We start from the raw sequence: 27,686 nt of genomic DNA, 5'->3' as shown, positions 1-27,686 counted from the left end.
CCTCCTCGGCCCGTGGAATAGGACCCTTAAACAGATTTCTTCTCTGCAAGCAACCTTTGCCAGTATGCAGTTCAAAACCCTTAGAAGGAGTAACCACTCTCCAGGGTACACCTTGTGCACACCAGGGATCCTTCTCCAGTATTCTCAGGACAGTTACCAAAGCAAGGATCTGATCCCCAGTAAGATAAATAGTGGGAAAGCTTAAGTATCTTACTGACTACGCACGGCTCTCCTGGAAAGGCTCGGGAAGTCTGCTACACCCAGTTATAAAGGCCTGACAGGGCACTCAACGATACCGTGCAGGCAGAAGGCAGTCAGATAGAAACTTATCTAAACGTGAGTACTGGGACTCTTCACACCCTTCTGCTTCATTACAAACATCCTGGAAGAGTACACTACTATCTGGACAAGGTCCCCAAGACAGTCCCTACACCTACTCTAAGCTACCTCAACTGCTTCTTTTCCTCTTCTTCAGCTCCGACACGTGCACCTGCTCTTGAAGTTGTTACTGTTATTCTTGACTTGTATTGCACTGTATTCTTCTCAAGTAAAGAGGTCACCTTGTATAAGTGCTACACTTTATCTTTTTTTTTTTGTGTGTCGTCATTCCTGCACCTACACCTTACACTTGGGCTACCCCCTTTTCAAGTCCAGTGCTCGGTTGTCCGGAGGTGGGTTCCAAAACCACTCCTGGCCACCGTGGAAAGTTCCCAAGCCCACCTTGCTGTACCACCACCACAGAGCACCCTGGCGCACAGCACCTTAATATATAGAGGTGGCAGTAGCGCCTAAACCCTGGTGCCTCAGGGGTGCCCAAAGGCCCATCAACTATAGTAGATAAGAGAACACCAGCATTTTAATAGTTCATGGTAGGTGGGTTGTCCTGTTTGCAGTACCGGTAGCTGGGCCTTTTATTGTTTGGTTGGATGAGACACCCTCCCATACAGATACCATTTTATAACAGCATAGAGCACTCATCTTTAATTAAATGGAGTCTTCCGTAGCTTCAGCAGATCCCACTGGCACCATTTTAACATATTTCTAATGTCTCATTTTTTAGCCCCATATGCATTATATATCTCACCTGAGCATCCTTTCATTAATCTCTTCATCAGTATCCGAAGGATTCTCAGAGATGACCCCAAAAGATCCTAGAGGTTGTCTGGTTATTGGAAACAAAACTTGTTTTGCCGAAAACCCAGGGATCACTGGAGAGTCTTTTTGAGTAGAAGAAAATGGCAGGCAAGTGGCCGTGCAGGAAACCGAAAGATTAACCATTTCAACACCACGTCTTCCATCCATAGCGATGACCGTTGACCCCCCTGAGTTGGACTCAGATACAGATGTACAGACACTCCTATTCAGTTTAGTTTTTTGGTCCAAGTCACATAATTCATGATCGGAACCAGAATCAAACAGCTGATCACTACTCGAGTCTTCTGTGAGTTCAATCTCATGTAAAAATGGAAATTCTTCCGCAGTTTCTTTAAATGGAGACATAAAGGTGGTATCATTGTGGGACGTATCTCCCTCCACTAAGGTGCCCATTGAGAAGGTTGTTGAATTCAGTATTCCTGGTACCTTACTTAAGCATTCGGAGAAACATTCATTCTCTTGGATGTCTGAATTACACAGAGGTGACGGCCCATAAATGTCTTCTTCATCAAACCCGACTTTATCAGCTTCCGAGTATAAGTTCTCCAAACTACTATTAGAATTTGAAATTAAACCTTGGACCTCAATTTCTACTAAAGTGGAATCAATGGTTGAAAGAGGTCCAGATGACCCTACTAAATCAGTCCTCTCAATGTTGTAGTGCTCGGAAACTTCTTCTTCTTGGTCATCCTCATTGACCACATTTTTGGACAAAGTATCATCCACAGACTCATCTGGGCTACTGATTTGTGGTGCAGAAACTGATTTTGTTAATTTGGAAAGTTCTATCTCCCGTTCCTCTTCTTCAAATGGTAAAGAGTTGATGGAGCTCAGAGAGGCTTGTATCCCGCTTGGTAAACTTGTGTTACTTTCTGTCTTTCCCTCCAAGGAATTTCTATGCATGCCTTGCTTTCTTGACAAGTGATGAATAAGTTGTTTATCACCACTTAAGTCCATTTTTCTGGTTCGGATATCGCACCATGCTACAGAGCTTGGCTCACTCTCAATTCCAGAATCCGATATGACAGAGGAGGACCTTTTGATGACGCCAGATATCAGTGGGAAATCCTCATGCTTGCTACCATGAAAAGTCTTAGCTATAACAGTGTTTTTCAAGGATCTGCTGATTAACTCGGTGCTGTTGCTTTTGGAAAGTATGTGAACCCCCTGAGGTAACCTTTTGTTATCTGAATATAGGTTGGGTGTATTGTCACTATCAAGCTCTTGCATTGCAATGTTCTCAAAAGATGGGTTGTCAGGAACAGCATCCAACTCCATTATAGATTGGTGGCCATTGTCACTTAAAGACGACTCCTGTGGATTGGTTGAGACATCTAGATTAAATTTTCCAGGTATTCCTTCACTAGGTCTAATGTCATCCGAGTCTTCAGTGGTTTGGTCTTCAGTCTCTCCTGGCTCTATGATTTGCAATGATAAATCATTGTCAGAGTCAGAGATAACCTCTTGACTGCCAGACGTTCCTTGAAGAGATTGGGTTGGAGCTTGATCCATATCAATGCTGTCTGGGACATCAATACATGAACTTGTCTTCTCAAAGGAAGCATTTTCATGAACCGTGGTAGTCTGAATGAAATGGGAGCTTGTAATATTTTTTAATGGATTCTCTGAATCATATTCCATTTCATTAGCTGTATCCAAGAGTTTTACACCTGTAAGACATGAAGAAATACAAAAACATTGAAGCTTGTGTTTAGTCTTAGGAACACATACTCAAGTGACGGAGTAAGAAAAAGCTGAGCTTGGCCTTGGTCTTCAGGCTACATTAAGTGAGGTCACTACATCAATTCTCTATGACATTGCTAAGTGGTACTAAAGCAGTATCTAGATGTTGTCCAGACATAGAAAAGTTTAGCATTCACCGAGTCTCAATCTTGTAATAAGGAGTTATTAGAGTGCTCCACTCTCTGTCAATCCACAAGATCCAACTCAATGGTTCCATTATACTCTATGAGTCGGATCTCGTGGCCAGACTGGGAGAGGAGGGCTTCACTCACTCATAACTAGGATTCAGCTCTGTTGCAATCTAAACTTTTTACATGTCTGGATGATATTTCAGAAGCTTAAATACATTACAGTACTGCTTTAAGGAGGGTTGCTCCCATTTCAGAGTTTCAGAAAGGGAAATGGGGGGGGGGCATATCCCATCAAGGTGCCTGTCCCAACTGACTCCCAATTAGATACAACTAACCAATCTTATTATTAAAATATTTTTTTAATATTCTATCCCATAAAACAACATGAACTCAATTAAACTTTATAGACTGTACTTAGTGGGAATTACCAAGGGTTCACTTATTATGACTTTGTGCTGTGTAGGTATAAAATTATTGACCCTAAAAATAAGTTGTTTCCACCAATATGTCCAGAGAAATCTAATACCTTTTTTGGGATTTTCCACATATCGGTCTTCAAAGATGATAGGAAGAGAGTTCCAGTCTCCGTCAATGTCCAGACACTCAACAGGTAGAGGAGGCATGCTGGTGAAGTATTCAGAACTTCTGACGTCTGATGATAAGTTATTGTGACTCTGAATTCTAAAAGCAGTAAAGGTCTAGTCAAATACAAGAATCAAAAAGTCATAAAGAGTTGAGATGGGGCGGTGGTGAAGACATGACTTGTACAGATGTGTCCATCCTCACCTTTCCCTTAGATAAGTTAAGTAAAGGGATTTAGAAACCTTTACTACAATATCCTGGCTCTTATCAGAGGAGTCAAAGCTTTGAAAAGCTACTGATCTAATAAAAATGATTGGTGTTTTGCTATTTGTTTATTTTTATTTAGTCACTAGAGATGAGCGAACCGGGTTTGGGTTTGAGTCCATCCGAACCCGAACTATCGGCATTTGATTAACTGGGGCTGCTGAACTTGGATAAAGCTCTAAGGTTGTCTGGAAAACATGGATACAGCCAATGACTATATCCTTGTTTTCCACATAGCCTTAGGGCTTTATCCAACTTCAGCAGCCACCGCTAATCAAATGCCAAAAGTTCGGGTTCTGATCGACTCGAGCATGCTCGAGCTTCGCTCATCTCTATTAGTCACCAAATTGAACATTTCAGTTCTCACAGTGGCTTCTAGGGCAGTTACAACTTACAGGTTATACTTCCTGTTATCTTTAGCTTTGTCAGCTTTTTTGTACATATTTGGACTTCCTCAGCAGGGTCATCTCGTCATTATAAAAAGGGTTATCCAATCTTAAAAATCATGGCTGCTTTTAAGTTAACAGGGTTGGATTGTAATACCACATACTCAACCCAAAGAAAGAGGTTGTTGTTTTTTTTTGCAGTAGTTGCGTTTTTCTAATGCTGGATTACCCCTTGTGGTCTACTCGGGACTGTAAGTAAATAGTTTACGCTATATACAAAGATGTTGCCCTATATACGGATCTGTTATCATTCCCTGGTATTTAGGGGATGACTATCTAATCACTAGTGTTGAGCGGGCTTCCTGTACTATTTGGGTTCGGCAATGTTCTCTAAACCCTAGCACTCGGCATTTGACTCCCGTTGGATAAAGTCATAGGCTATGTTACAGGAGCTGTGACCACATATACTATATATCTGGTACAGGTATATAGTATATACTGATAGCAGGCATTCACTGAGCTCTCAGTGTGTCCAAAGGCCATTTGGACATTAGCATTTCAAAGGCCCAGAGTCCAGGAAGAAGCGACATTCTTCATGCCCCCACTGTAAGGTATATGAGTGGTCTTAGGGTGGAGTCCATAGATGGGTTGGGACAATTCCTAGGGGATATAAACCATGTAATACTCTAGGTCTCTCTCTCTTTCCTGCGGCCCTGGACCAACAAGCACTTAGGAACAGGTATATTATATGTGGGCCTTCTGTGTGTGTATATAGCAATATAAGTATAATAGCATCACAGTAGACTGTATACGTGTACATATAGATATTCTAGGTATAAGTGTGTGTTGCTATAGATATATATGCTGTTTATGCATGAGTTTCTATATGTACATGTACTAGTGGTCGGCTGCTGGATGTGGCTTTGTTAGTAAGTATAGATCCAGGATACGGTGTGGGATCTGGATATATGTTATACTGTATATACATACACAGCATTGGTCACATGGTGCTTGGTATCCAGGGGGGTAGGAAAGGAGGCAGCTGTGTGTGGTTGTGTTCTCTATGTAATGTATTGTATTTGTATATAATGTATAATGTCCTTGTCATCTTTATGTTGTTAGTAAAGTAGTTTTATACATATCTGCGAGGGTTGTATGTTACTCCAGTAGTGGGAGAAGGACCGGTGGGTGTGTATACTATATATAATACAGAGTAAGCGGCCTATACAGGAAACAAAGGTACCAGACTAGGAGCGGACCAAAGGGACATACCAGAACCAGAACTAATCCCTTTATCAATGGCGAGCCCGGCCCAACTGTTTTAATGAATCTCTATTAGGTTATAGTGCTGAAATTGTTGTTATACTGTGAACCTAGGTTTGTAGACTGGTGAGGTTCAGACAGGTAGCACAGTTCCATCTGAGGCCTAGTGTGAGTGTCATTAATAACAGAGAACCTATGTAGTGAGGCTCCTAGGATACTGGTAGTTGCTTTGTTTTCTGGCTGTATTGTTGTGCACTTTGTATTGTCCTTCAGTAGTATCCTGCTGGTTGGGGAAAGGATCAAAGGCTTCACCACTTACTGTATAGGAGTAGCACAGATCGCAGAAATAACAATGAGTGACAAGGCAGGATGTGTAACTTTTGATAAGTTAAGTAAATGTAGTACATTTAACCCTGTAATGTTGAGCACTTGTGGATCTGCTAAGAGTTTATGGGAATCCCTGTTAGAGCAGGCTCATTCCTATGATAAACTCCATATTGCTAAGCGCAGTGTGATGAACCAGTCCTCTAAGCGGTTACACATGCTGGCTAAGCTGGTGTGCATCTATGAGGATGCCCTGTGTAAGATGGAGATGGCAGACACTAATGTCTCTGAGACGGTACATTGTAAGTGTTGTAAGGAACAGGATAAACGGGTTTGTGATTTAGAGACACAGCTGAAAGAAAGAAATGAGCAAATCGTAGAGAAAGATAGCCAGATCAGCGTGCTACAGGCTCACATGGCTGATAAGGAAAGATACTATACAGATGTGGATAAGGTGTTTATACAGCTGTATATGGACATTACTGGCTATAAGGAAAGATTGGCATCTACTGATGCAACAATTGCTAACTTACAAAGCGAGATAGCAAAAAGGGATGAGACAATCAGGAATATGCGAAAGACCAAAGAAGATTCATCACAGACTGACTTGCCCTCAAAACAAATTTGTGTTTTGAGTGCAAACAGGGGGATGAATGAGTCTATACCTGTGATCTCTTCAGACCGTACCTCCACAAGGCCTGACCCAAACGGGACTGGTTGTGATGGTGCCGCAGCTACGGCTGGTGATGCAGACGGTGAATTAGGAAGTGGTTTGGAGAATTTAGAGACCACTTCTTACTCCCAAATGCATCAGAGTAACGCAGCAGAATTGTATTCTTTCCATAATATGGAGAGGATACAATTCCTCATGAAGATATGTAAACGGATTCCTAACTATGATCCAAAGGTAAATCCGTTCACTTCCTGTGATATTTTTGAGGGACACTGTGCAAAATTTTCTGTCCCTCCTGAACATCGCATGGAACTGTTCAGACTATGGTTACCTACACATCTTCATCAAAGATATGAGGCCATAGGGAGAAGTGACCCTAGAAATGGGCAGTTTTATGATGAGGAAGACAGACTTTCCATCCTCATAAGACTGGCAACAGGACATTCAGATGTCACCCCAGATATCCTAAGTAACTTCAGGCCGACCATCCATGATGAGCCCTTGTCTCTGTGTGGGAGGTTTGAAGCTATGTATAGGAGGGTGACAAAGGATCATAGTGTGGGAATCCCACAGGGGATGATCCGCATGTTTGTGGAGAAGTTTCCATATCTTCATGCTGCAATACGTGTAAATGCAATGAAAGAGCCATCACTCATTGAAGCAGCTATGGTCATTGAGGAGTTTAGAAAGGATTTGCTTAATAGTGGTGAGTCCATTCCTATGAGTAAAGAGGTAGCAGTCGCCCGCAAATTGCAAGATGGCCATGCGGCAAAGGGTAGAGCTCATAGCCATATACCTGGGCATCCCAATGTACCCCAGCTGCGGAAATGGGGGAATGTTCGCTGCTTCCATTGTCTGCAATATGGCCATATAAAACGGGTCTGTCCACAAAGGGTTTACAAGTCTGTAAGGTGGGCGGTCCCACAACCATACAACCAATTCCAAGGACAGACAATGAGACATATTTCCCTTGTGAATGCGCAGGCAATGCATGAAATAACACCAGACATGGACACTGGTACAACAGATACCCCCAATGGGGATCTGTTATAGCAGATTTTTGAGTGGGGATCCCTAAAGATCTGGCCCTAAGATTTAATGTCAGGGATACTGCTTATAATGGCCAGAAAGTGTGATATGGTGTGGTAAACATGATTCCTCCATGTGTGGTGAGAGGAGATAGTCACCAATGGGGGAGGGATCGGATTGGCATTACTGTCCTTGTACTCTTTGTTGTGTACAGTCCATTTGTTATGTTCTTCAGATAAGGCTGGTCTATCCAACAAATGCTCAGGTATTTATGGCCCATGTCCTGGCTAGATGTCGATGTAGTGTTGCCCCTCAGGGGCCCGGTCAGTTACACAGACATGGTGACTCTTGTTTTATCACTGGCAATCTGCATATGTGAGGTCAATGGCTATTGGGATTGTTTGTCATATTTTCTTTTGTGTAAATCTAAATACTACATTGAGGTAATGTGATGGTTCTAAAATCATTGTATCCTTGTAATATTGGATGGTTCAAGATACTCCTGTGTTTCAATGAAGGGGCTTGCAATAATATTGGTGGGTCAGTGTCTGTGAGCCAGCTAACTTGCTGCAGGCCTCATAGGCGGCCAAGACTGACCCCCATACTGTTGATCCTGCACATCAAGTAAAGATAGTGTTCTTTTTGTGCATCTGTATAGCCTGTTAATTGTCAAAGCTCTAATACTCTCCCAATTGTCTTTTATGCCACTGTTCCCAGTTTATGGCACCCTAGTAATCTTATACGGGTAGAGGGGTGGATCAGATGGAGTTTGGCTGCCTACTGAGTGTACTCTCTATGTGTGAGCACTAATGTGTAGGCAGCTGGTCAGGTCAAACTGACATGTCTGATCCCACAACGGGTAGCAGTGACCCATGGGCACATATGGTGCAGTTATGGCGCAAACCTATAAAGTCCGTGGCGCAGCCAATAGGCTGTGGGGCATAGCTCTCCCTATTGAGGATTCTGCGAGGGAGTGGTTAATACCACAGTGAACCGCAGAGGCGCTTTGAAGGAACAACGACCGACCGGTCGGACACGGATCTTTGGGGCAGCCGGTCCATGAGGGAGCTACCAGGGGGTGGAAGTCCCCAGCCTCGGTTTATACTGTATACACTGGGGGTACCATGTGTTACAGAGTGGTATGCTATACTGCTAATGTACAGATACTGTCCACAGGGGGAGACCATCAAATCTCCTGATGGACTAACATAACTGGCATATTACCTGGGAGGACAATGAACTGTACGCAGAGAGGAGATGTGCTAACCTCGCACTCCGCCTAGGAGCGTAGTGTTCTTTTGATATTTCAGGCAAACAGATGCACAGAGCAAATAAAGAAAGCCCTAACCAAAGAAACTGACCGATCATCTGCCCAGATACATCGTGAAGGCACCAGAGGATATCCCTTCCAAGACAAAGAGATAACCAGAACCATCCATGCCCAAAGACTGACCCGAGATGAATAAATGAACTTGTTTATTCTGTGTTTGCATATGGACTGAGCCCAATACGCCTCTTCTGAAGGACAATCTCGTTTTCATGTTTTTATTATTTTTCTATTTGTTTTTGTATTTAGCTTATGTTAAATGTAAGCTCCGCCACACACAGAAGATCAGGCCTCCTACATAGTGTGTCGGTATACCGACAACAGGGGGATATGTTACAGGAGCTGTGACCACATATACTATATATCTGGTACAGGTATATAGTATATACTGATAGCAGGCATTCACTGAGCTCTCAGTGTGTCCAAAGGCCATTTGGACATTAGCATTTCAAAGGCCCAGAGTCCAGGAAGAAGCGACATTCTTCATGCCCCCACTGTAAGGTATATGAGTGGTCTTAGGGTGGAGTCCATAGATGGGTTGGGACAATTCCTAGGGGATATAAACCATGTAATACTCTAGGTCTCTCTCTCTTTCCTGCGGCCCTGGACCAACAAGCACTTAGGAACAGGTATATTATATGTGGGCCTTCTGTGTGTGTATATAGCAATATAAGTATAATAGCATCACAGTAGACTGTATACGTGTACATATAGATATTCTAGGTATAAGTGTGTGTTGCTATAGATATATATGCTGTTTATGCATGAGTTTCTATATGTACATGTACTAGTGGTCGGCTGCTGGATGTGGCTTTGTTAGTAAGTATAGATCCAGGATACGGTGTGGGATCTGGATATATGTTATACTGTATATACATACACAGCATTGGTCACATGGTGCTTGGTATCCAGGGGGGTAGGAAAGGAGGCAGCTGTGTGTGGTTGTGTTCTCTATGTAATGTATTGTATTTGTATATAATGTATAATGTCCTTGTCATCTTTATGTTGTTAGTAAAGTAGTTTTATACATATCTGCGAGGGTTGTATGTTACTCCAGTAGTGGGAGAAGGACCGGTGGGTGTGTATACTATATATAATACAGAGTAAGCGGCCTATACAGGAAACAAAGGTACCAGACTAGGAGCGGACCAAAGGGACATACCAGAACCAGAACTAATCCCTTTACCAGGCTATATCTTTGTTTTCCTTGCAGCCCTAGGGCAGCAATCTTCTGCCATGATCTTCTGAGGGTATATATAGTCTCCACCTTCTCACCTGCTTGCTTAGATGTTGTTTGTCAAAAACCACATCTCTGCTCATTAGCTATCAACCACTTCCTAGCAATCGTCTAGATATTTGGATCTCAGTCCATTCCCAGTCCCAAGCTTAGCTTCTGTTTTAACTGTGCCTTAACTTGCATCCTGCACTTCTACCACATAAGAAGAGTACCTAGCCCCAGACTCCAGCACTCCTGAAGTTCTTCGGTGATCATCAAGGTCCTTCTCTGAGGGTAGCGACTTGCAAGTTTCCCGCGATGAAGCCCATCCTACCATGCAGGGGGCGCTGGTGAAAACTGGGACCTCCTTAGACTCCACTCCTAGGAGTAGGAACACCAGCACTCCTTGGTGATCCAGGGGATTCACCTTCTCATGCTTGGACCATCCATTACAATCACCTCTTGCAGACTGTATTAGTCTATGGACATTTATCTGTTAATTGATTCTTATTCATTGCAGAGGTCATAAAGCACCTAAACCCTTCTGTAACAGGGAATGGTCAGCACTTTCACACTCAGTGTGGTGCACATGGAAGGATTAATCCAGAGCAGTATGGTGAAAAGAATCCTGGCATTCATCTGTTCATAATTCATATTGACTAATTTCGGCATAAAAAAAATACGAAAATGTGTCCTTCTACTTGCATTATGCTACTGTGAGGAACCAATAAGATGTAATCCTGGCTATAGGCTCATTATACTGGACCCATTTCTTTGCCTTAACCTCTGAATGTTTATGGCTGTATATAGGGTCTCAAATAGGGATAGTGTAACAGCTGGAGGTAGTGGATCCGCGTAACCTACAACCTACACAAGCGATAGTATTAATCCGCACCAGGGAGCGGAGTTTAAGGGGCTCCTGCTCTTCACCAGTGCCCGCCGCGACTTTATTAGGGGCAGGGAATGGCCAGACCAATAGTGGGGACACTGTCCCTTTAAGACATAGCAGAGTTGGCGCTCGCGCCCTAGGAGGTGTGGGCACGCGCTCCGGCTCAGAGACCGCACGGCGTACTGAGCAGATGCCAGGAGTCGGGGAGGAAAGAGGGGCTGGAGCCTGAGGGGACGCAGGAGACCTCCTGCCTCAAGTAAGGGAGCAGGATGGGCAGCGAGCTGCATAGGGGGCCGTGACAGATTATAGATTATTAGAATATTATTATTAGATTCTTATTAGAATCTAATCAATTATTCTGATGGTTGGGATCTGGTAGACGAATTCAGTATTGCTGGTAGGAACAATTAGTTGTATTGCATTTCTATCTTTTTGTGTTTCCGTCCAGTATAATCTGGTTATTATGAGCCGATGCACCGAGCAATGGTTCAGTATCCGGCAAATGAGGATCATTACTACTTGGCTTTGCACATGGTACCTAACACCCCTCCATTATCTGTGGTCTGTATGGATCCGTCCTCTCTATACCTTTATACTGACACGCTACACAATTGTATCTTTTATTCTGGCGTGTGGAGGTGTAGCAGGTGAAAAGTCCCAGTTTCTGCTTTTTTACTGATCTTCACTGCAGGTTTTGACAGAATTCCTGGTGTGTAGCTGGAGATTATCCTCGCTGGACTTTTCCCTTCTGTACCTTCACTTATTTCCCTGCCACCGTTATATCCGGCGTTCCTTTTATCCGTTGGATGCCGCTTTCCTCCACTGTGTTGCCGGCCCCTTATGGGTGGTAATGGTAGACTTTATTCTTTCTCCTTTTATGATTTAGTATCTGACCTTTTCCTTTCTATATTTTTACGGTAACATCTATAGAATCAAACCTAACAATAATATCCGTGGGCAGCGGTGTGCTAGTTCTATTCAAACTCCCCCAAAATCCCATTATAAAAGGAAATCATACTGGTGGCAAAACCTGCAAAGCTCCGAGAGTAGGTGAACGAATTCTCATGAACAACGACCCATAAGACTGGTCACTACTGGATTGTATGGGGTAAAGGAACCCACCATTGTTAGTCTTGGACAGCCATGAGGCATGTATTACAGGACTACTGGGAAAAAAAAATGTTTTTAAACAACTGGTGCCAGAAAGTAAGGGGCCGTGTTGCCTTACTGCTGCCAATCAATGGAAGTCTATAAGTACATTTTTATTATTATTTTTATTATTATTATTATTATTATTATTATTTTTTTTTTTTTTTTTTTTTATTATTATTATTATTTTTTTTTTTTTTTTTTTTTTTTTTTGCAGAAATCAATAGTCCAGGTGATTTTAAGAAACTTTGTAATTGGGTTTATTAGGCAAATCTGCCATTATCTGCATTCAAAAAGACTTTCCCCAGGTCCCCCCCCCCCCACCCCTCTCTCTCTCCTTCACTGCTCATTATCAGGAAATCTGGACTAGTTTACATCAGTCGAGCCCTGTCTAATCTATGGACAGGGGAGGGGGGAGGAGGGAGATTAGTCGCCAGCAGAGAGCAGAAAACAAAGGATTACACAGTGGGAACTGTGTGAAAGCCGGTATTGAGAAGTCAGTGCTGACTGTCAGAGGAGATAGCCCGGTGATGTAGCTGTAAATTAACTCTTTGTTGTCCTTTTTTTAGTGCCTCATCTCCCTCCACCCCTCCCCTCTCGATAGAAAACCATGAACACAGGGGGGAGAGCATTAAACTGCTTTTTCAAGATAAAAAATGCATTTTTCGGCTAATAAACCGAATTAAAAGGTTTCTTCAAATCGCCTGTACTATTGATTTCTGAGAAGAAGAAAAAAGAATGAAACATCAGTGACACTTTAAAGCAATGTAGTAAACATAAGTTTTTAGTCTCTGTACTACCCATTTAAGGAAAGAATAAATCTAAGTGTAGTGAGAGAGCAGTCTGTACGGGGTGGGGGGAGGGGCGATTGGACCAGTCTGTGTAAAAAAAAAAAAAGTTGGAAATGTGGAAGAGGAGATAGATGGAGGCACATTGTATTGTATTGTGATAGAGATATAGGGGAGCAGCCTTTGTGAGATAGAGATATGGGGGAGCAGCCTATGTGACATAGGGACATGGTGCCATAGTCTATGTGAGATAGGGACATGGGGGAACAGTCTATGAGATGGGGAGCAGTCTATGTTAGATAGGGACATGGGGGAGCAGTCTATGTGAAATAGGGACATGGGGAGCAGTCTATGTGAAATAGGGACATGGGGAGCAGTCTATGTTAGATAGGGACATGGGGGAGCAGTCTATGTGAAATAGGGACACGGGGAGCAGTCTATGTTAGATAGGGACATGGGGGAGCAGTCTATGTGACATAGGGACACCGAACAGCAGTTTATGTGAGATAGGGGCATGGGGAGCAGTCTGTGTGAGATAGGAACCCTGCCTGGCAAATATAGAGTGTGCAGTGATGCATACAGTACTATATACATCACAGTTAGAGGATCTGCCCAGATCTTGCTGAATTGCACTGCATCTTTTGTGTTGTTATAGAGGATGGGGAAGCTGCTGCAGAACTGAGAAGGTAAAATGTCTGCAGTCATCAGTGAAAGCTGTCTGGACATCATGGAGAGGAAAAGCAAACAGTACATCTACAATTAGGAAGGATGGATTTTTTGATGGACATTATACAGTACTTAGACCAACAACACTACAGTAGTGCCATAATATGCTATGTGCAATAATACGTCCATCTGTCTGTACAGGTATTACATGGAGGCACATGGTGTATAACATATCTCCATTTCTATACACCGACCGGTTAAGTCCCTCTCTCATTGGCTGTAGAGGGTGGTGGGTGCAAGACACAATACGATCTGATGGTTCTGCATGGGAACACGGGGAAGTAATGGAGACAGTATGGAGCCCAATTGTCCTGTGTACAAAAATAGAATAAATCTTTATAAACGTAACTTTCCTGTTCTGTTGACAGCGCTGTATGACGGTATTATTTATACACAGTATGGAGATATTTCCTGCACTATTATAGGATGTATTATGCAAAGCAGCTTTTAGCTCAGCAGTGTTCAGATGCTGTTAGATGATACATGCCGTATGACCAGTGGCGTAGCCACCGTGGTCGCGGGGGTCGCCGCCGCGACCGGGCCCGCCACAAGGGGGGCCCGCGGGGCCCCCCGATCAATCACTCTTGTGACCGCAAGCATTGTTTTGCTTGCGGTCACAAGAGACTGGCTCCGTCTTTCCCCCGGCTTCTGCGCGGCTGCCGGGGGTGTCGCGTCTTACCCCCGGCAGCGCGCGCATCCCAGAACTCCCTGCGCGCCTTGGGCCCTGACTTCCTGTTTCCGGCGCGCAGGGAGTTCTGGGATGCGCGCGCTGCCGGGGATAAGACGCGACACCCCCGGCAGCTGCGCAGCAGTCGGGGACAGACCAGGAGGAGTGAGAATCAACGTGGGAGCGCGATGTCAGGTGAGTTAAGTTTTGTTTTTTTATCAGCCTGTACGGGTGGGGGGAAAGGTGGGGGGAAAGGTGGGGGGAAAGAAGGGGGGCATCTATGAGGGTGGGGGGAAGGAGGGGGCCATCTATGAGGGTGGGGGGAAGGAGGGGGCCATCTATGAGGGTGGGGGGAAGGAGGGGGCCATCTATGAGGGTGGGGGGGAAGGAGGGGGGCATCTATGAGGGTGGGGGGGAAGGAGGGGGGCATTTATGAGGGTGGGGGGAAAGAGGGGGGCCATCTATGAGGGTGGGGGGAAAGAGGGGGGCCATCTATGAGGGTGGGGGGAAAGGAGGGGGGCATCTATGAGGGTGGGGGGAAAGAGGGGGCCATCTATGAGGGTGGGGGGAAGGAGGGGGCCATCTATGAGGGTGGGGGGAAGGAGGGGGCCATCTATGAGGGTGGGGGGGAAGGAGGGGGGCATTTATGAGGGTGGGGGGAAAGAGGGGGGCCATCTATGAGGGTGGGGGGAAAGAGGGGGGCCATCTATGAGGGTGGGGGGAAAGAGGGGGGCCATCTATGAGGGTGGGGGGAAAGGAGGGGGGCATCTATGAGGGTGGGGGGAAAGGAGGGGGGCATCTATGAGGGTGGGGGGAAGGAGGGGGCCATCTATGAGGGTGGGGGGAAAGGAGGGGGCCATCTATGAGGGTGGGGGGAAGGAGGGGGACATCTATGAGGGTGGGGGGAAAGAGGGGGCCATCTATGAGGGTGGGGGGAAAGAGGGGGCCATCTATGAGGGTGGGGGGGAAGGAGGGGGGCATTTATGAGGGTGGGGGGAAAGAGGGGGGCCATCTATGAGGGTGGGGGAAAGAGGGGGGGCCATCTATGAGGGTGGGGGGGAAAGAGGGGCCATCTATGAGGGTGGGGGGAAAGGAGGGGGGCATCTATGAGGGTGGGGGGGGAAAGGGGACCATCTATAAGAGAGGGAGGAAGGGGACCATCTATAAAGGGGGGGAAAGGGGACCATCTATAAGGGAGGGGGGGAAAGGGGACCATCTATAAGGGAGGGAGGAAGGGGACCATCTATAAAGGGGGGGGAAAGGGGACCATCTATAAGGGAGGGGGGGAAAGGGGACCATCTATAAGGGAGGAGGGGGGGGAAGGGGACCATCTATAAGGGAGGGGGGGGGGGAGAGGGGACCATCTATAAGGGAGGGTGGGGGGAGAGGGGGCCATTCATAAGGGAGGGTGGGGGGAGAGGGGACCATCCATAAGGGAGGGTGAGGAGAGAGGGGGCCATCTATAAGGGAGGGGGTAGAGGGGGCCATCTATAAGGGAGGGGGTAGAGGGGGCCATCTATAAGGGAGGGGGTAGAGGGGGGCATCTATTTGGGGGGGCAACATAGGGGGAGAGGGAATACACAGAGGGGGGCATATATTAGGAGGTCACATAGAGTCAGGCTACCCACTAAATGAGGGTGTAAAGGGGACAGTACAGATGTGCAGTGTGTAGAGAGATGAGGATGGTGTCAGAGTGTGGAGCCTAATATGTCTGTCTGGCAGATTCTGTGGATTCGTGGCTCGGAGAAGTTCTCATAACGGCCTAGGACGGATGGAGAAGAAGATGAAAAGGAAAGAACTCCGATCAGAAAAGACGTCCCCTGTGAGTCACCTGATGTAACTGCACAGTAATGTATATGGTGTATAGAACCTGTGTAGAGCTGGGGCCACCTCTATATGACTGGATGAGGTGATTTAGTATACTGGATTTGGTCAGTAACAATATGGTGGTGATGGTAGTGGTTGTGGTGTGGCGGTAATGTTTCCTCCCTATATACTGGTATTACTGGTAATATTGGTCTCAGTATACAGGATTTGGTCGGTAACAGTATGGCGGTAATAGGTAATATCTGTCTTGGTGTGTGTGTGTGTGTGTATATATATATATATATATATATATATATATATATATACAGTGGTACCTTGGTTTAAGAGTAACTTCGTTTAAGAGCGTTTTGGTTTAAGAGCTCACAGTTTTTCAAAATTGTGACTTGGTTTAAGAGCATTGCTTTGGTTTAAGAACTTCCTGTATTGGGTGGGAGCGCGAGTGGAGAAGGGGCATGGCCTGCATAGCGGGGTCTACAGCACTGTACTCTAAACACCTTCCAAATCATAGCAGATCCCCTTCAGGCTGGGGCTTACATCAGGGGACAGGACTGTGGGGGGGGGGTAATCTCTCCATAGCTGTAACCCCTCTCTCCCCGGACAGAGAGTGCTGCATGTATGTGACCACATCTGCCCTGCTCATTCCTTCATGCTCCCTGCAGTCTCTGTCAGCCCTTGTGTTTCCCATCCTCTCCATTACTGTACAGTACAGAATAATAAATATATTTGGGGTGTGGAACCAACTGTCTGCATTTACATGATTTCTTATAGGAAAATTTGCTTTGGTTTAAGAGTGGATTTGGATTACAAGCACGGTCCTGGAACGAATTATGCTCATAATCCAAGGCACCACTGTGTATATATATATATATATATATATATATATATATATATATATACACACACACACACAACAATAGCATCACTTGGTCGTGAAAGGAGGGGGGGGGGCCCAAGTTGGCCTCTCGCACCAGGGCCCAGGAGACATTAGCTACGCCCCTGCGTATGACACTGTATTAGACACCTAAATATATAACCCTTGTGTGTCACTGTATAGGCGGTATGATTTCCATGAAACATCATGTAAGACAGAATAACCGCCACTGCAATATACCTCTAGTTCCAGATCCACCGGTGCAGGATATTGAGGGCTTGTCAGGACTGTATCTTTGCGGAGCGTCATGCGTCCCTCGGCTCATGCTGTGCGGCCGAGAAGGTGCTGATATTCTCTTATTCTGTTTCTGTGTTTTGTTTTGTAGTGTGTGAACACTGGTTATTTGCTCACCTTGAGAGACACACCCGACTTCACCTGCTGAGTTCTGTCTGGCCATGTCTGGGTTAATCTGTGTTTTGGTTCTGCTGTGACTGACAGGTCTTCCTGCCTGTGGATCTGTTTTGTTCTCAGCTGTCTGTGCTTGGAGATCAGGGGGATGGTCCAATGATGTTCTGGATCAGAGCCCTGACCTCCTATATGACTTCCTCAGTCTGGGATATCATTGCTGGTTATTGACTTAGTCTCTGCCTGCTTGTGTTTCTGCTATTATCTGTCGTTTCTCTGACCCTTCTGCCTTGTGTTCTGACTATCCTTGCTAGCCACCTGCCCCTGACCATATTGCTTGTTTTTTGACTCTGCTTATTGGATTGTGATTTTGTACTTTTGCTGCCCGATTGTTGTGACCCGGACTGTCGACTATTCTTCATTGTGTTTTGTCTGTCTGTCTTGTCTTTGTGTCCCACCTAGCCAGTGCAGGGACTGCCGCCCAGTTGCTCGCCGCCATCTTAGGGCGGATTGTGGCCAGTAGGTAGAGGACAGTGGGCGGGGCTGAGCTTAGGGCTCACTGTCTTGTCTTGTCCTGCTGTCCAGTTCCTAACAGAATATCCAGCCATACTTCTCTCTTTCCACCTTGCTATGGACCCCATGAAAGCTCTGGTTGAGCAAATGCAAAGTCTCAACCAGCTTGTTCTGGACCTTACGCAACGGGTGCAGCAGGTAGAGTCTTTCCTGGGCCAAAATGCCATGCTATCTGCTGCTGTTCCCCCAGAACCTCCAGTGCAGCTTCCTGATAGTTTCAAAGGCGAGAGAAGGGCCTTTCGGATCTTCAGAGAGGGATGTAAGTTGTTTTTCAGACTTTGTCCCCGGTCCTCTGGGGATGAGAGCCAGAGAGTAGGCATAGTTATGTCACTCTTACAAGGACCTCCGCAGGAGTGGGCCTTTTCTTTGCCTCCAGATGCCACGGAATTGTCTTCTGTGGATCAGTTTTTCTCTGCATTGGAGTTACTCTATGATGACCCTGACAGGGCAGCAGCAGCTGAGAGGCAGTTGACAGTTTTGAGACAGGGCAAGCGACCAGTGGAGGAGTATTGTGCAGAGTTCCGCCAGTGGTGCGTTCCATCCGGATGGAATGATCCTGCGCTTAGGTGCAAGTTTAAGCAGGGGTTATCTGATGGCATTAAGGATGCCTGGACAGGACACCCAGATCCTTCCACCCTAAAGCAGGCCATGAATTTGGCTATTCGTATAGACCGTAGGCTCCGTGGCAGACATAGGGAGAAAGTAGGCTCTGAGCCTTCCAAGACCTCTGTTCCCTGCTCTGTCAAAAACTCTGTTGCTATCCCTGATATTCATGAGGACAAGCCCATGCAGCTGGGACTATTGGATGCCAGGACTAGGCGAGAATACCGGAGACACAATGGTCTATGTTACTACTGTGGTGACAGCGGCCATTACATCAGTTTCTGCCACAAGCGTCCCAGGCGGCAAGAAAACCTGCACCCAGATCATCAGCGTTCAGGTGACTCCCAGGAAGGTCACTTGGGCGCACAGGTACCCTCCGGCGAAATAAATGTTTCTAGTTCTGCTGTACCTGATTTGCCTGTATCTGATGTGAATTTATCATGTTGTTCTGCTCGTCCTGTCAGTAAGCCTGTTCTCCATGCCATGGACTCGTCTTCTGATGAATGGGAGTCAGATGGTAATTTTCTAAGTGAGGTTGAGTCCTGTGAGGGTCCTGAGGCCCCTCATAAAAGGGGGGGTACTGTCAGGATGGTATCTTTGCGGAGCGTCATGCGTCCCTCTGCTCGTGCTGTGCGGCCGAGAAGGTGCTGATTTTCTTGCATTCTGTTTCTGTGTTTTGTTTTGTAGTGTGTGAACACTGGTTATTTGCTCTCTTTGGGAGACACACCCGACTTTACCTGCTGAATTCTGTCTGGCCATGTCATGGTTAATCTGTGTTTTGGTTCTGCTGTGACTGACAGGTCTTCCTGCCAGTGGATCTGTTTTGTTTTCAGCTGTCTGTGCTTGGAGATCAGGGGGATGGTCCAATTATGTTCTGGATCAGAACCCTGGCCTCCTATGTAACCTCCTCAGTCTGGGATATCATTGCTGGTTATTGACTTAGTCTCTGCCTGCTTGAGTTTTGCTATTATCTGTCTTTTCTCTGACCCTTCTGCCTTGTGTTCTGACCTTCCTTGCTAGCCGCCTGCCCCTGACCATATTGCTTGTTTTTTGACTCTGCTTATTGGATTGTGATTTTGTACTTTTGCTGCCCGATTGTTGTGACCCGGACTGTCGACTATTCTTCATTGTGTTTTGTCTGTCTGTCTTGTCTTTGTGTCCCACCTAGCCAGTGCAGGGACTGCCGCCCAGTTGCTCACCGCCATCTTAGGGCGGATTGTGGCAAGTAGGTAGAGGACAGTGGGCGGGGCTGAGCTTAGGGCTCACTGTCTTGTCTTGTCCTGCTGTCCGGTTCCTAAGAGGGCTATTAACTTTTAATGTTGTGTTCAGCCTTAGAAATTTTCAGAATTACAGAAATGAAACATTTCGGTTTTGTGCCGATTTAGTAGGGATATTTGCACACCAAAATGTGAGCCATAAATTCTGAAAACTGACATTGTTTTTTTTCCAATGGCGGCAGCAGAGATGGCCATTTTGCTCATTACTGACGCTCAAGTAGAGTAATAAAATAAATGTAGAATTAAAGTAAAATATATCATAACGTAAAATATATAATAATAACCAAAGTAAAATATATAATAAAAGCGAAAGTAAAATATACAATAAAGTTATATTACAAAATAATATAATTTTATTAAAGCAATGTATTAACCCTCCGGAGTACCCCTTTAAGCTTTGTGCATCTATCGTATGAACGATCAGTGGTTGTGATGTAAATTGCAGCCCCTCAAGGGTTTTTGCTGGTATGTTTTATTATTGTATTTAATTCATATCAGGAGGAATCAGATTTCTTAAAGGGCCTGTTGGGATATTGTTTTTTGTTGTTTTTTTTTGTTGTTGTTGCTGTTTTTTTTTGCGCTATAACCTGTAGTTTTTATTTGTATATTTTTTTAATACTTCTGTTAAATAATCTGACAAAAAATCCTCAATCCCGTTACTTTTCTCCTCCTTTTTTGCATATACACGGTTCACCGTTGAGTAATAGTATTGTTATAGCTTTATAGATCGGACAATTGCACACTCTATGATATATAATATGTTTATATGATTTTATGTTTTTATGTCTTTTTTTTTTCTTTCCACTTTTTAAGTCCCCCTTGGAGACTATTATATGCAATCATTAGATTGCATACACTGGTTAATGCTGTGCCATAGCATAGTACTGATCAATGTTATTGGTGATCTGCACATCTGAAGATGGCCAAGCAGCACATTGGCGATCTGCTTTATGAGAAGATCGCCAAGCTGACTGCTGGAGCATGAGACCTCTAGCAGTCAGGGAAAATGATCTGGACCCCCACAATCACACTGCGGGGATCCCAATTGGACAGTGACAGGGGTTCAGCTCCTGTCACTTACATTGAAAGGTTAAATGCCGTATAGCCGTGCGATCAACAGTGGAGTCCTCACCAGCTCCTGAGCTCACTTCCTATACCTAGTCCTATACCTCTGGAGGGTGAACATGTATGCCCGTTTTTGTTAAAGCCATACATGTACGCTCCCAGTCATTAAGGGTTTAAAGGGGTACTTCTGTCCTGCAGGAAGTGGTGCATTCTTTCCAGTCTGAAGAGCAGGATAAATTTTCTATGGGGATTTGCTGCTGCTCTGGACAGTTCCTGACATGGACAGAGGTGGCAGCAGAGAGCACTGCGTCAGACTGGAAAGAATAAACCACTTCCTGCAGGGCATACAGCAGCTGAAAAGTACTGGAAAACAGGAGATTTTTAAATCGAAGTAAATTACAATTCTATATAACTTTCTGACATCAGTTGATTTAACAATTATTTTTCACAGGTGTATCCCTTTAAATAGATTCAAGGAAAGGTAAAGGTGGACACATCTGTATATGCAGCCAACATCCTCACCACAGAGAAGAATTAACCAACTTACAGGTTCTCCTGAAACGTGAGGGCAGTCGGTTTTTCATGCTCGGTGTAGAAAAATGCTTCGGAGAATCTTCTGACCTGAGAGATTAATAAGAGAACATATAAAGCCAATCTATCCAGGGTTATGGGTTATGCAGGCTCCGGGTCACCCGTGTTATATGACTATGGGGAATAATAAGCAATATTATGTAGCAGAGCTTAAAGCCGACCTGTCAGCGATTTCATGGTATCAAAACTGCTGACTAGGTAATCCAGAGACGGGAATGTTATATGTAGCTGTCGTTTACATGACCGACAAAAACGTTGTTGAAGCTTAGAGCCACCGCCAAGTGTCCAGAAATCTGTGTATATAGAGTCCCTGGCCCCTCCTCCCAGCCATGCCCGACAGTCTGAGCTCTCTCCTGATTGGATGCTCACTATTAGTGATAGCTGAAAGGAGGGGCCAGGAACAGTCTAACCCCGCCCCCTGGGCACTTGTGATGGCAATGGGGATCTTTAACAACATATATCTTGGTCATGCAGCTGCATGGCCGAGACATCAGGTAAGTATGGACTCCCCTCCCTGAACCCTGCTGTCAATCAATAGCAATAGCCATGTCTGTGAGCACAAAAGATGGGGACTCTGTGTTTGATCTGTTTCTTTGAACAGAGTCCATACAAAGACCAAATATCAGCACAGAAGGAGCATGGATCACAGTGTGACAGGAAGGGAGACACCTAGTGGCCATATGTATATCACATTGATTTAAACATAAAAACTAAAGAGGTTATACTGCAAAACTGCTCACCCCTCATAGAGAAAACCTGTGAGTCCTGCTATATAGAGATCTATACTGACCCGCAGGCTGTGGTGTTCTTGGGTGAGGTAGCTGGTCACATCTGGATGCAGCGTCACTAGCTCCAAAAACTTGGTCCATGTCACCAAAAGTTGAGAGCAAAGCCAAGCCAGGTCCTTGCTGATCTGCTCAGTGATCAGGTCAGGGCTGTCCAGCATCTACAAGAGACAATACAGGGGGTCAATAGTATCCACACTATAATGGAGTTAGCTAAATATGTAGACCGACATTTACCCGATATCTGCCAGCTGCTTTTTAGAATAATGGTAAAACAAAACAAAACATTGCTGTATTCTTCCAGAAACGGCACCACATCCCTCAATAGGTTGGAACTGGTATTGCACCAATAAAGTAAATGAGGCTGCACTGTAATACTGCACACGACCTGGAGACAGGTGTGATGCTGTTTTCGGGAATAGGCAACAATGTTGTACAATCAGCTGCTGTGTGTCCTGTAGGAAGTGGTGTATTCTTTCGAGTACTTATCAGCTGCTGTACGTCCTGCAAGAAGTGGTGTGTTCTCTCCAGTCTGACACACTGCTCTCTGCTGCCACCACTGTCCATGTCAGGAACTGTCCAGAGCAGCAGCAAATCCACATTAAAAAACGTCTCCTGGTCTGGACAGTCACTGTGTGAGACTGGAAAGAATACACCACTTCCTACAGGACATACAGCAGCTGATAACTACTGGAAAACTGGTGATTTTGAAATTTAAGTAAATTCCAAATCTATATAACTTTCTGACACCAGTTGATTTGTAAATGATTCATTTTCTATGGAGGAACCCTTTAAAGCTTATAGTTTGCTTATAGTTATGGAATGGCAATGAGAATCAGCCCTGATCAGATGATAGACACATAAGTTCACGGCAGAAATGTCAAAGCCATGTCTTGTAAAAAGCTTCAGCACCAGAGCGATCATTACATGATGGAGTCAGATCTTTATCCTTTGTAAATAAATTCTGAAGGGTTTTTATTCATTGACATCAAGAAGAGATTTGAAAAACTGCAATAAATTGATATAAACCGAATAGTAATATACTGTATATATATATATATATATGTTGAACCTGGGAGACCCCTTTAAATAATAGCAGGAACAATGCATAATGGAATATAATATTTTAATAATGCAGATTCTACAGTTATGTAACTGATCATTTCTGGTAATCAATATAAATGATACAATGAAGAGTGAGAGAGATAAAATAACATTGTGCAATATCTGTTTGCGGACACTAGATGGCGCTGCATTACCATCCATGGAAACTTCAAACCCGCAAACAGCCAGAAGCTGAGGCGTGTTTACCTGCTCCGCCAGGTCCATAGAGGACTGTGCTCCTGGTGTTATCTCCTTCATTACCGATTCATTAACACATAATTAAGTATAATAGTCTCACGTGTGATTCATAGAGTGTGAAAACCTTCACGAGACGCCTAGGGGGACATGTATTATGCGGTGAAATGTGTTTTTTCGGCGGAAGGGATATTCGCATCACAACTTGCCCTATGCCTTAAAGGGGCAATCCCATCTCAGCTAACATAGTTATACTTGCAGGACTTGTCAAGATAAATATTAATTAATTCAACAAACTTGTCACCTTCTCCTGATTTGCTGATCTTTCCCTTCCTTTGTTGACAGCTTGTTTTCTAGGTTACCGACCACCACTCTGCTCTAAAAGCATTGGTCTGGCTGGTGTATATATAGCTATAATGTAAATGTATAGAGATGATATACATATACATATTATATACATATGTATGGACACTATAGCCATATAAATAAACCAGTCAGACCACTGCTTTTAGAGCAGAGTGGTGGTCGGTAATCCAGACAATGAACTGCCAACAAAGAGTGGGAAAGATCTTCCCCCTGTCCAAATGCAATATATAGGAGTATTCCAATGTCAACTACCCTCAACCCAGCTCGGCTAGCCTTATGCTTTAAATGAGTATTCCTATCTCCAATCGTACAAATATACTTGTAGAACCCATAAAATACTTTCATTTAGCAAAGGGAAATGTAACCTGGATTTTATTATAGTCGAAGGTTAAGTTAAAGAGGTTATCAACAGTTACAAAAAAACACAGCTACTCTCTTGCAAAAACAGCGCCACCCCTGTCCTCAGGTTGTGTGTGCTATTACAATTAATCTCCATTCACTTCTAAAAAACTGAACTAAAATCCCGCACCCAAACTGATGACAGGAGTGGCGCTGTTTCAGGAAGAAAGTGGCCATCTTTTTCTACGTCTGGATAACTGATAAATAAAAATATTGGTGTTTTCTTGCCATGATCCTCAGCGCTCAGCTTTAATCTGTGGGAGAGCCTGGCAGTTAGTGTTCAGATTTCCTACAGTGCCCCCACAGGAAAAACTAGGCATTGCACAATGTCATTGAAGTCTATGAGCTGTTGGTGTAATGTAGGATATAACAGGAAGAGACACCCCAACCCACAAATGAGCATCCTAAACCTGGGATTCCCTATTAACTCAAAATTCCCTGTGTTTTCTAACCTGAAAAATCCCTTTAAATAAAAGGGATATTCTGATAGGATAGGGGATAAATGATCACAAGGGGACCACTGGTGCATTCATAACAAAGACTTGGGGCCCTATTTTGGAAATCGGGTGGGTCCTAAACCCCCTGTCGTATGGCACTTGGGGTAGGAATACATTATTTTAACTCAGAATACCCCTTTAATCCATATAACCAATCATGTTAACCATACAGCTACATATGTCTGCTGATGGGGTGAAAGGGGTACTCCAGCGTGAGGGCACTTTTGCGCTGGGACCAGGGACGAGGTGGCCGAGTGAAAAGACGTCCACTCACCTCTCCGGTTCCAGTGGCGGGTCCCGCATCGCGGCGCTCCGGTGCCCGATTCCCGGCCGCTTCCGGGTGTCTCACGCTGGAGTACCCCTTTAAAGGGTTTTTCAGATTTTTTATTATTACCTGTCTCCTATCCACAAGACAATAAACAGACCACTGATCTCAGGGAGATCGGCCAAAGAAGACACTGGTTATAGCACTCAATATAGTGATATCCTAGGTGCATTGCCCCCTGGGAAATATCAATATGCAAAAAGAGTCTGTGGAGTCTCATCCAAGAGTCTTGAAACACAGGGCTAGCCAGATATCTCTCCCTGGAAGGACCCAGGCAAGAGGTGGCTCCTGGAAGGAGACCACCAAAACCACCATATTAAGTGGTGTATGAACATGACAAGGAAAAAACAAAGCCAGGCTTCAATCCACATACAGCTGTTTTGGGGTGTTGCCCCTCATCAGTGTAGAGCAGGATTCTGGCTAGGTGGGAGCAATGCCCAGTAGAGCCATAAGAGAAACAGATCACTAATCAGGGAGACACGCCAAAGAAAACACTTGCTTCCACCTAACCAGAATCCTGCTATACACTGATGAGGGGAAAAACCATGAAACAGCTGTCTGTGGATGTATGCCTGGCTTTGGTTTTCCCTTGTCATGTTCATAGACTTGTAAATTGACTTGTAAAGGGACACTTAATATGGTGATTTTGGTGGCCTTCTTCCAGGAGCCACCTCTTTGCTTTTTTTTTTTTTTAATAAAATGAAAGGAATCATCAGAAAATACAGTTGGTCCCACAAAAAACAAGCCTTCATATGGTTCGGTATATATAAAAATAGGAGCTGATGGTTTTTGGAAGATGAGGAAGAAAACATAAAAACTCAAAAGTTATTCTGATTGTTGAGAAGGAATTTTCTCCCTGTGAAGGGGCAATAGGGGCATCTGCCTCACAGGGGGTTTTACCTTCCTCTGGATCAACACAGCAGGGTTTCTATATGTTGACCTTGATGGACTCTTGTCTTCTTTTGACTTTATTAACTAAAACTAAAAGTAAACCTGGTCGTGAAGGTTTAAAAAAAGAATAATTATAGTGAAGAGGACAATGATGACGATCAGGTTGACACTGTCGATTATCTCCTAGGGAATTCAGTAGAACCTGACCTACATCATGTACCGGCTCCATACTGCCGTTGCTTAATTCAGAAGGCTTCCGGAGAAGCAGCAGGCTGGTGGCAGAGGTCCGCCTAGAGTTATCGGCTGATGTATCTTCTTTCATCTCTAAATGTACCTGGGAGAGGAATAGCAGCTGAGCGATAGAATCTGTGATTCCAGAATTAGAGATAAGAGAGTCGGTAGGTAGAGGAAACCAGCTGTGCGGGAACTATTGAAGTCCTACAGGGGCTGCCGGGTGACCAACTCTACATCTGAGAGGAGACTCGGCAAGATCTGAAGACAGCTGGAGGCGGCTGCTGAGCATGCAGGAGAAGGTGCAGATCAAAGACGGTAGTGATCGTATTAACTATTCTACATACGGCATATAGCTCAACCCAAAGGCTATTTTTACTCTGCTGTCTAAGTTACTTTATTATTTATGAGAAACAGGTGGCTGAGTGTGACCAGGACACACAGCGAGAATCAAGAATCTAAAGTTGCAATTATGATCATGGGTTATTTTGTATTTTTTTGGACTTAGGGAACAGGTTGGCTCCTCTTGGGCGGGGCTTCTCAAACCTCTCCTACTGGGACCTCACCAGGAGGAACATAGTGAAGCCATGTCTTCACCAATTGTAAAAAAGTTTGAAAAAATTACAGATATTGCTCAGTTTTTCCACCCTAAACCCAATAAGGTTGCCAAGATAGAGACTGGTGTGGCCAGAGAAGGTTGTGTGTGTCAGATATGAGCATATGACGACATAGTCATACTACAGATGTATCCTTCCTTAGCTATTGGCTTCACATATCCTGATTTGAGTGGTGTGAGATGTCCAGCCTTACATATAACATTGCCATACACTGCATATACTGTCTTGAGTTATTTATGCTATATATGTCTACATGTGGCCACCGAGTGGTTGTGATGTGAATTGCAGCCTGGAAAGGGTTTGTTTGTTTGTTTGCTGCAAACTTTGCAGAAAGAGAAGGTTGTACACAACAAAGATGAATAAATAAGTTCCAAAAAATGAGGCCGGCAGATGTATTGCCCACCATGGTAAATGGGTGGAGTTACATCATGCCGCAGCATGCCAGTGTGATCTAGACATGTGTAAGTGAGTTATATGCATAGGTGCTATATCTGTCTTTCTTAAAGGGACTTTTAATTGTTGACCAAAGAAACAGTTACAATAATTCCCCAATATAGATTCAACTAAGTCCACTATAAAGGTCCTCACAAGTGCAAAATACAATACAATACAGATTGCATTAAGGATGCCATCCCAACAGACTTACCTGCAGATCATTACAGAGTTGCAACAAAGTCTTATCAGGCGCCAGTTCCTCTAGAGAAAAAACAAAACATGTATTACTGCTGAGTGCTGTTCAATGATACGTTCAT

At 44.6% G+C, this 27,686-nt stretch overlaps 1 protein-coding gene across 2 annotated transcripts in view; it reads right to left on the bottom strand.

Moving 5' to 3' along the window:
* The window catches only part of FAM135B (family with sequence similarity 135 member B), a 103,503-nt gene that overhangs the window by 14,313 nt on the left and 61,504 nt on the right, over positions 1-27,686 (bottom strand). For both annotated transcript variants that reach the window (XM_069959813.1, XM_069959812.1), the window contains exons 9-13: positions 27,581-27,630; positions 22,315-22,470; positions 21,481-21,554; positions 3,556-3,710; positions 1,085-2,825 (exon numbers count right to left, since the gene is read on the bottom strand). In XM_069959813.1, coding sequence (XP_069815914.1) covers positions 1,085-2,825; positions 3,556-3,710; positions 21,481-21,554; positions 22,315-22,470; positions 27,581-27,630 — 2,176 coding nt within the window. The remainder of the gene's footprint in view (positions 1-1,084; positions 2,826-3,555; positions 3,711-21,480; positions 21,555-22,314; positions 22,471-27,580; positions 27,631-27,686) is intronic.

This window comes from Dendropsophus ebraccatus, chromosome 2, assembly GCF_027789765.1.
Source record: "Dendropsophus ebraccatus isolate aDenEbr1 chromosome 2, aDenEbr1.pat, whole genome shotgun sequence".
Classification (NCBI taxonomy): domain Eukaryota; kingdom Metazoa; phylum Chordata; class Amphibia; order Anura; family Hylidae; genus Dendropsophus; species Dendropsophus ebraccatus.
Note: the sequence above shows the minus strand (reverse complement) of the source record. Positions and strands in the feature narration are given on the sequence as shown.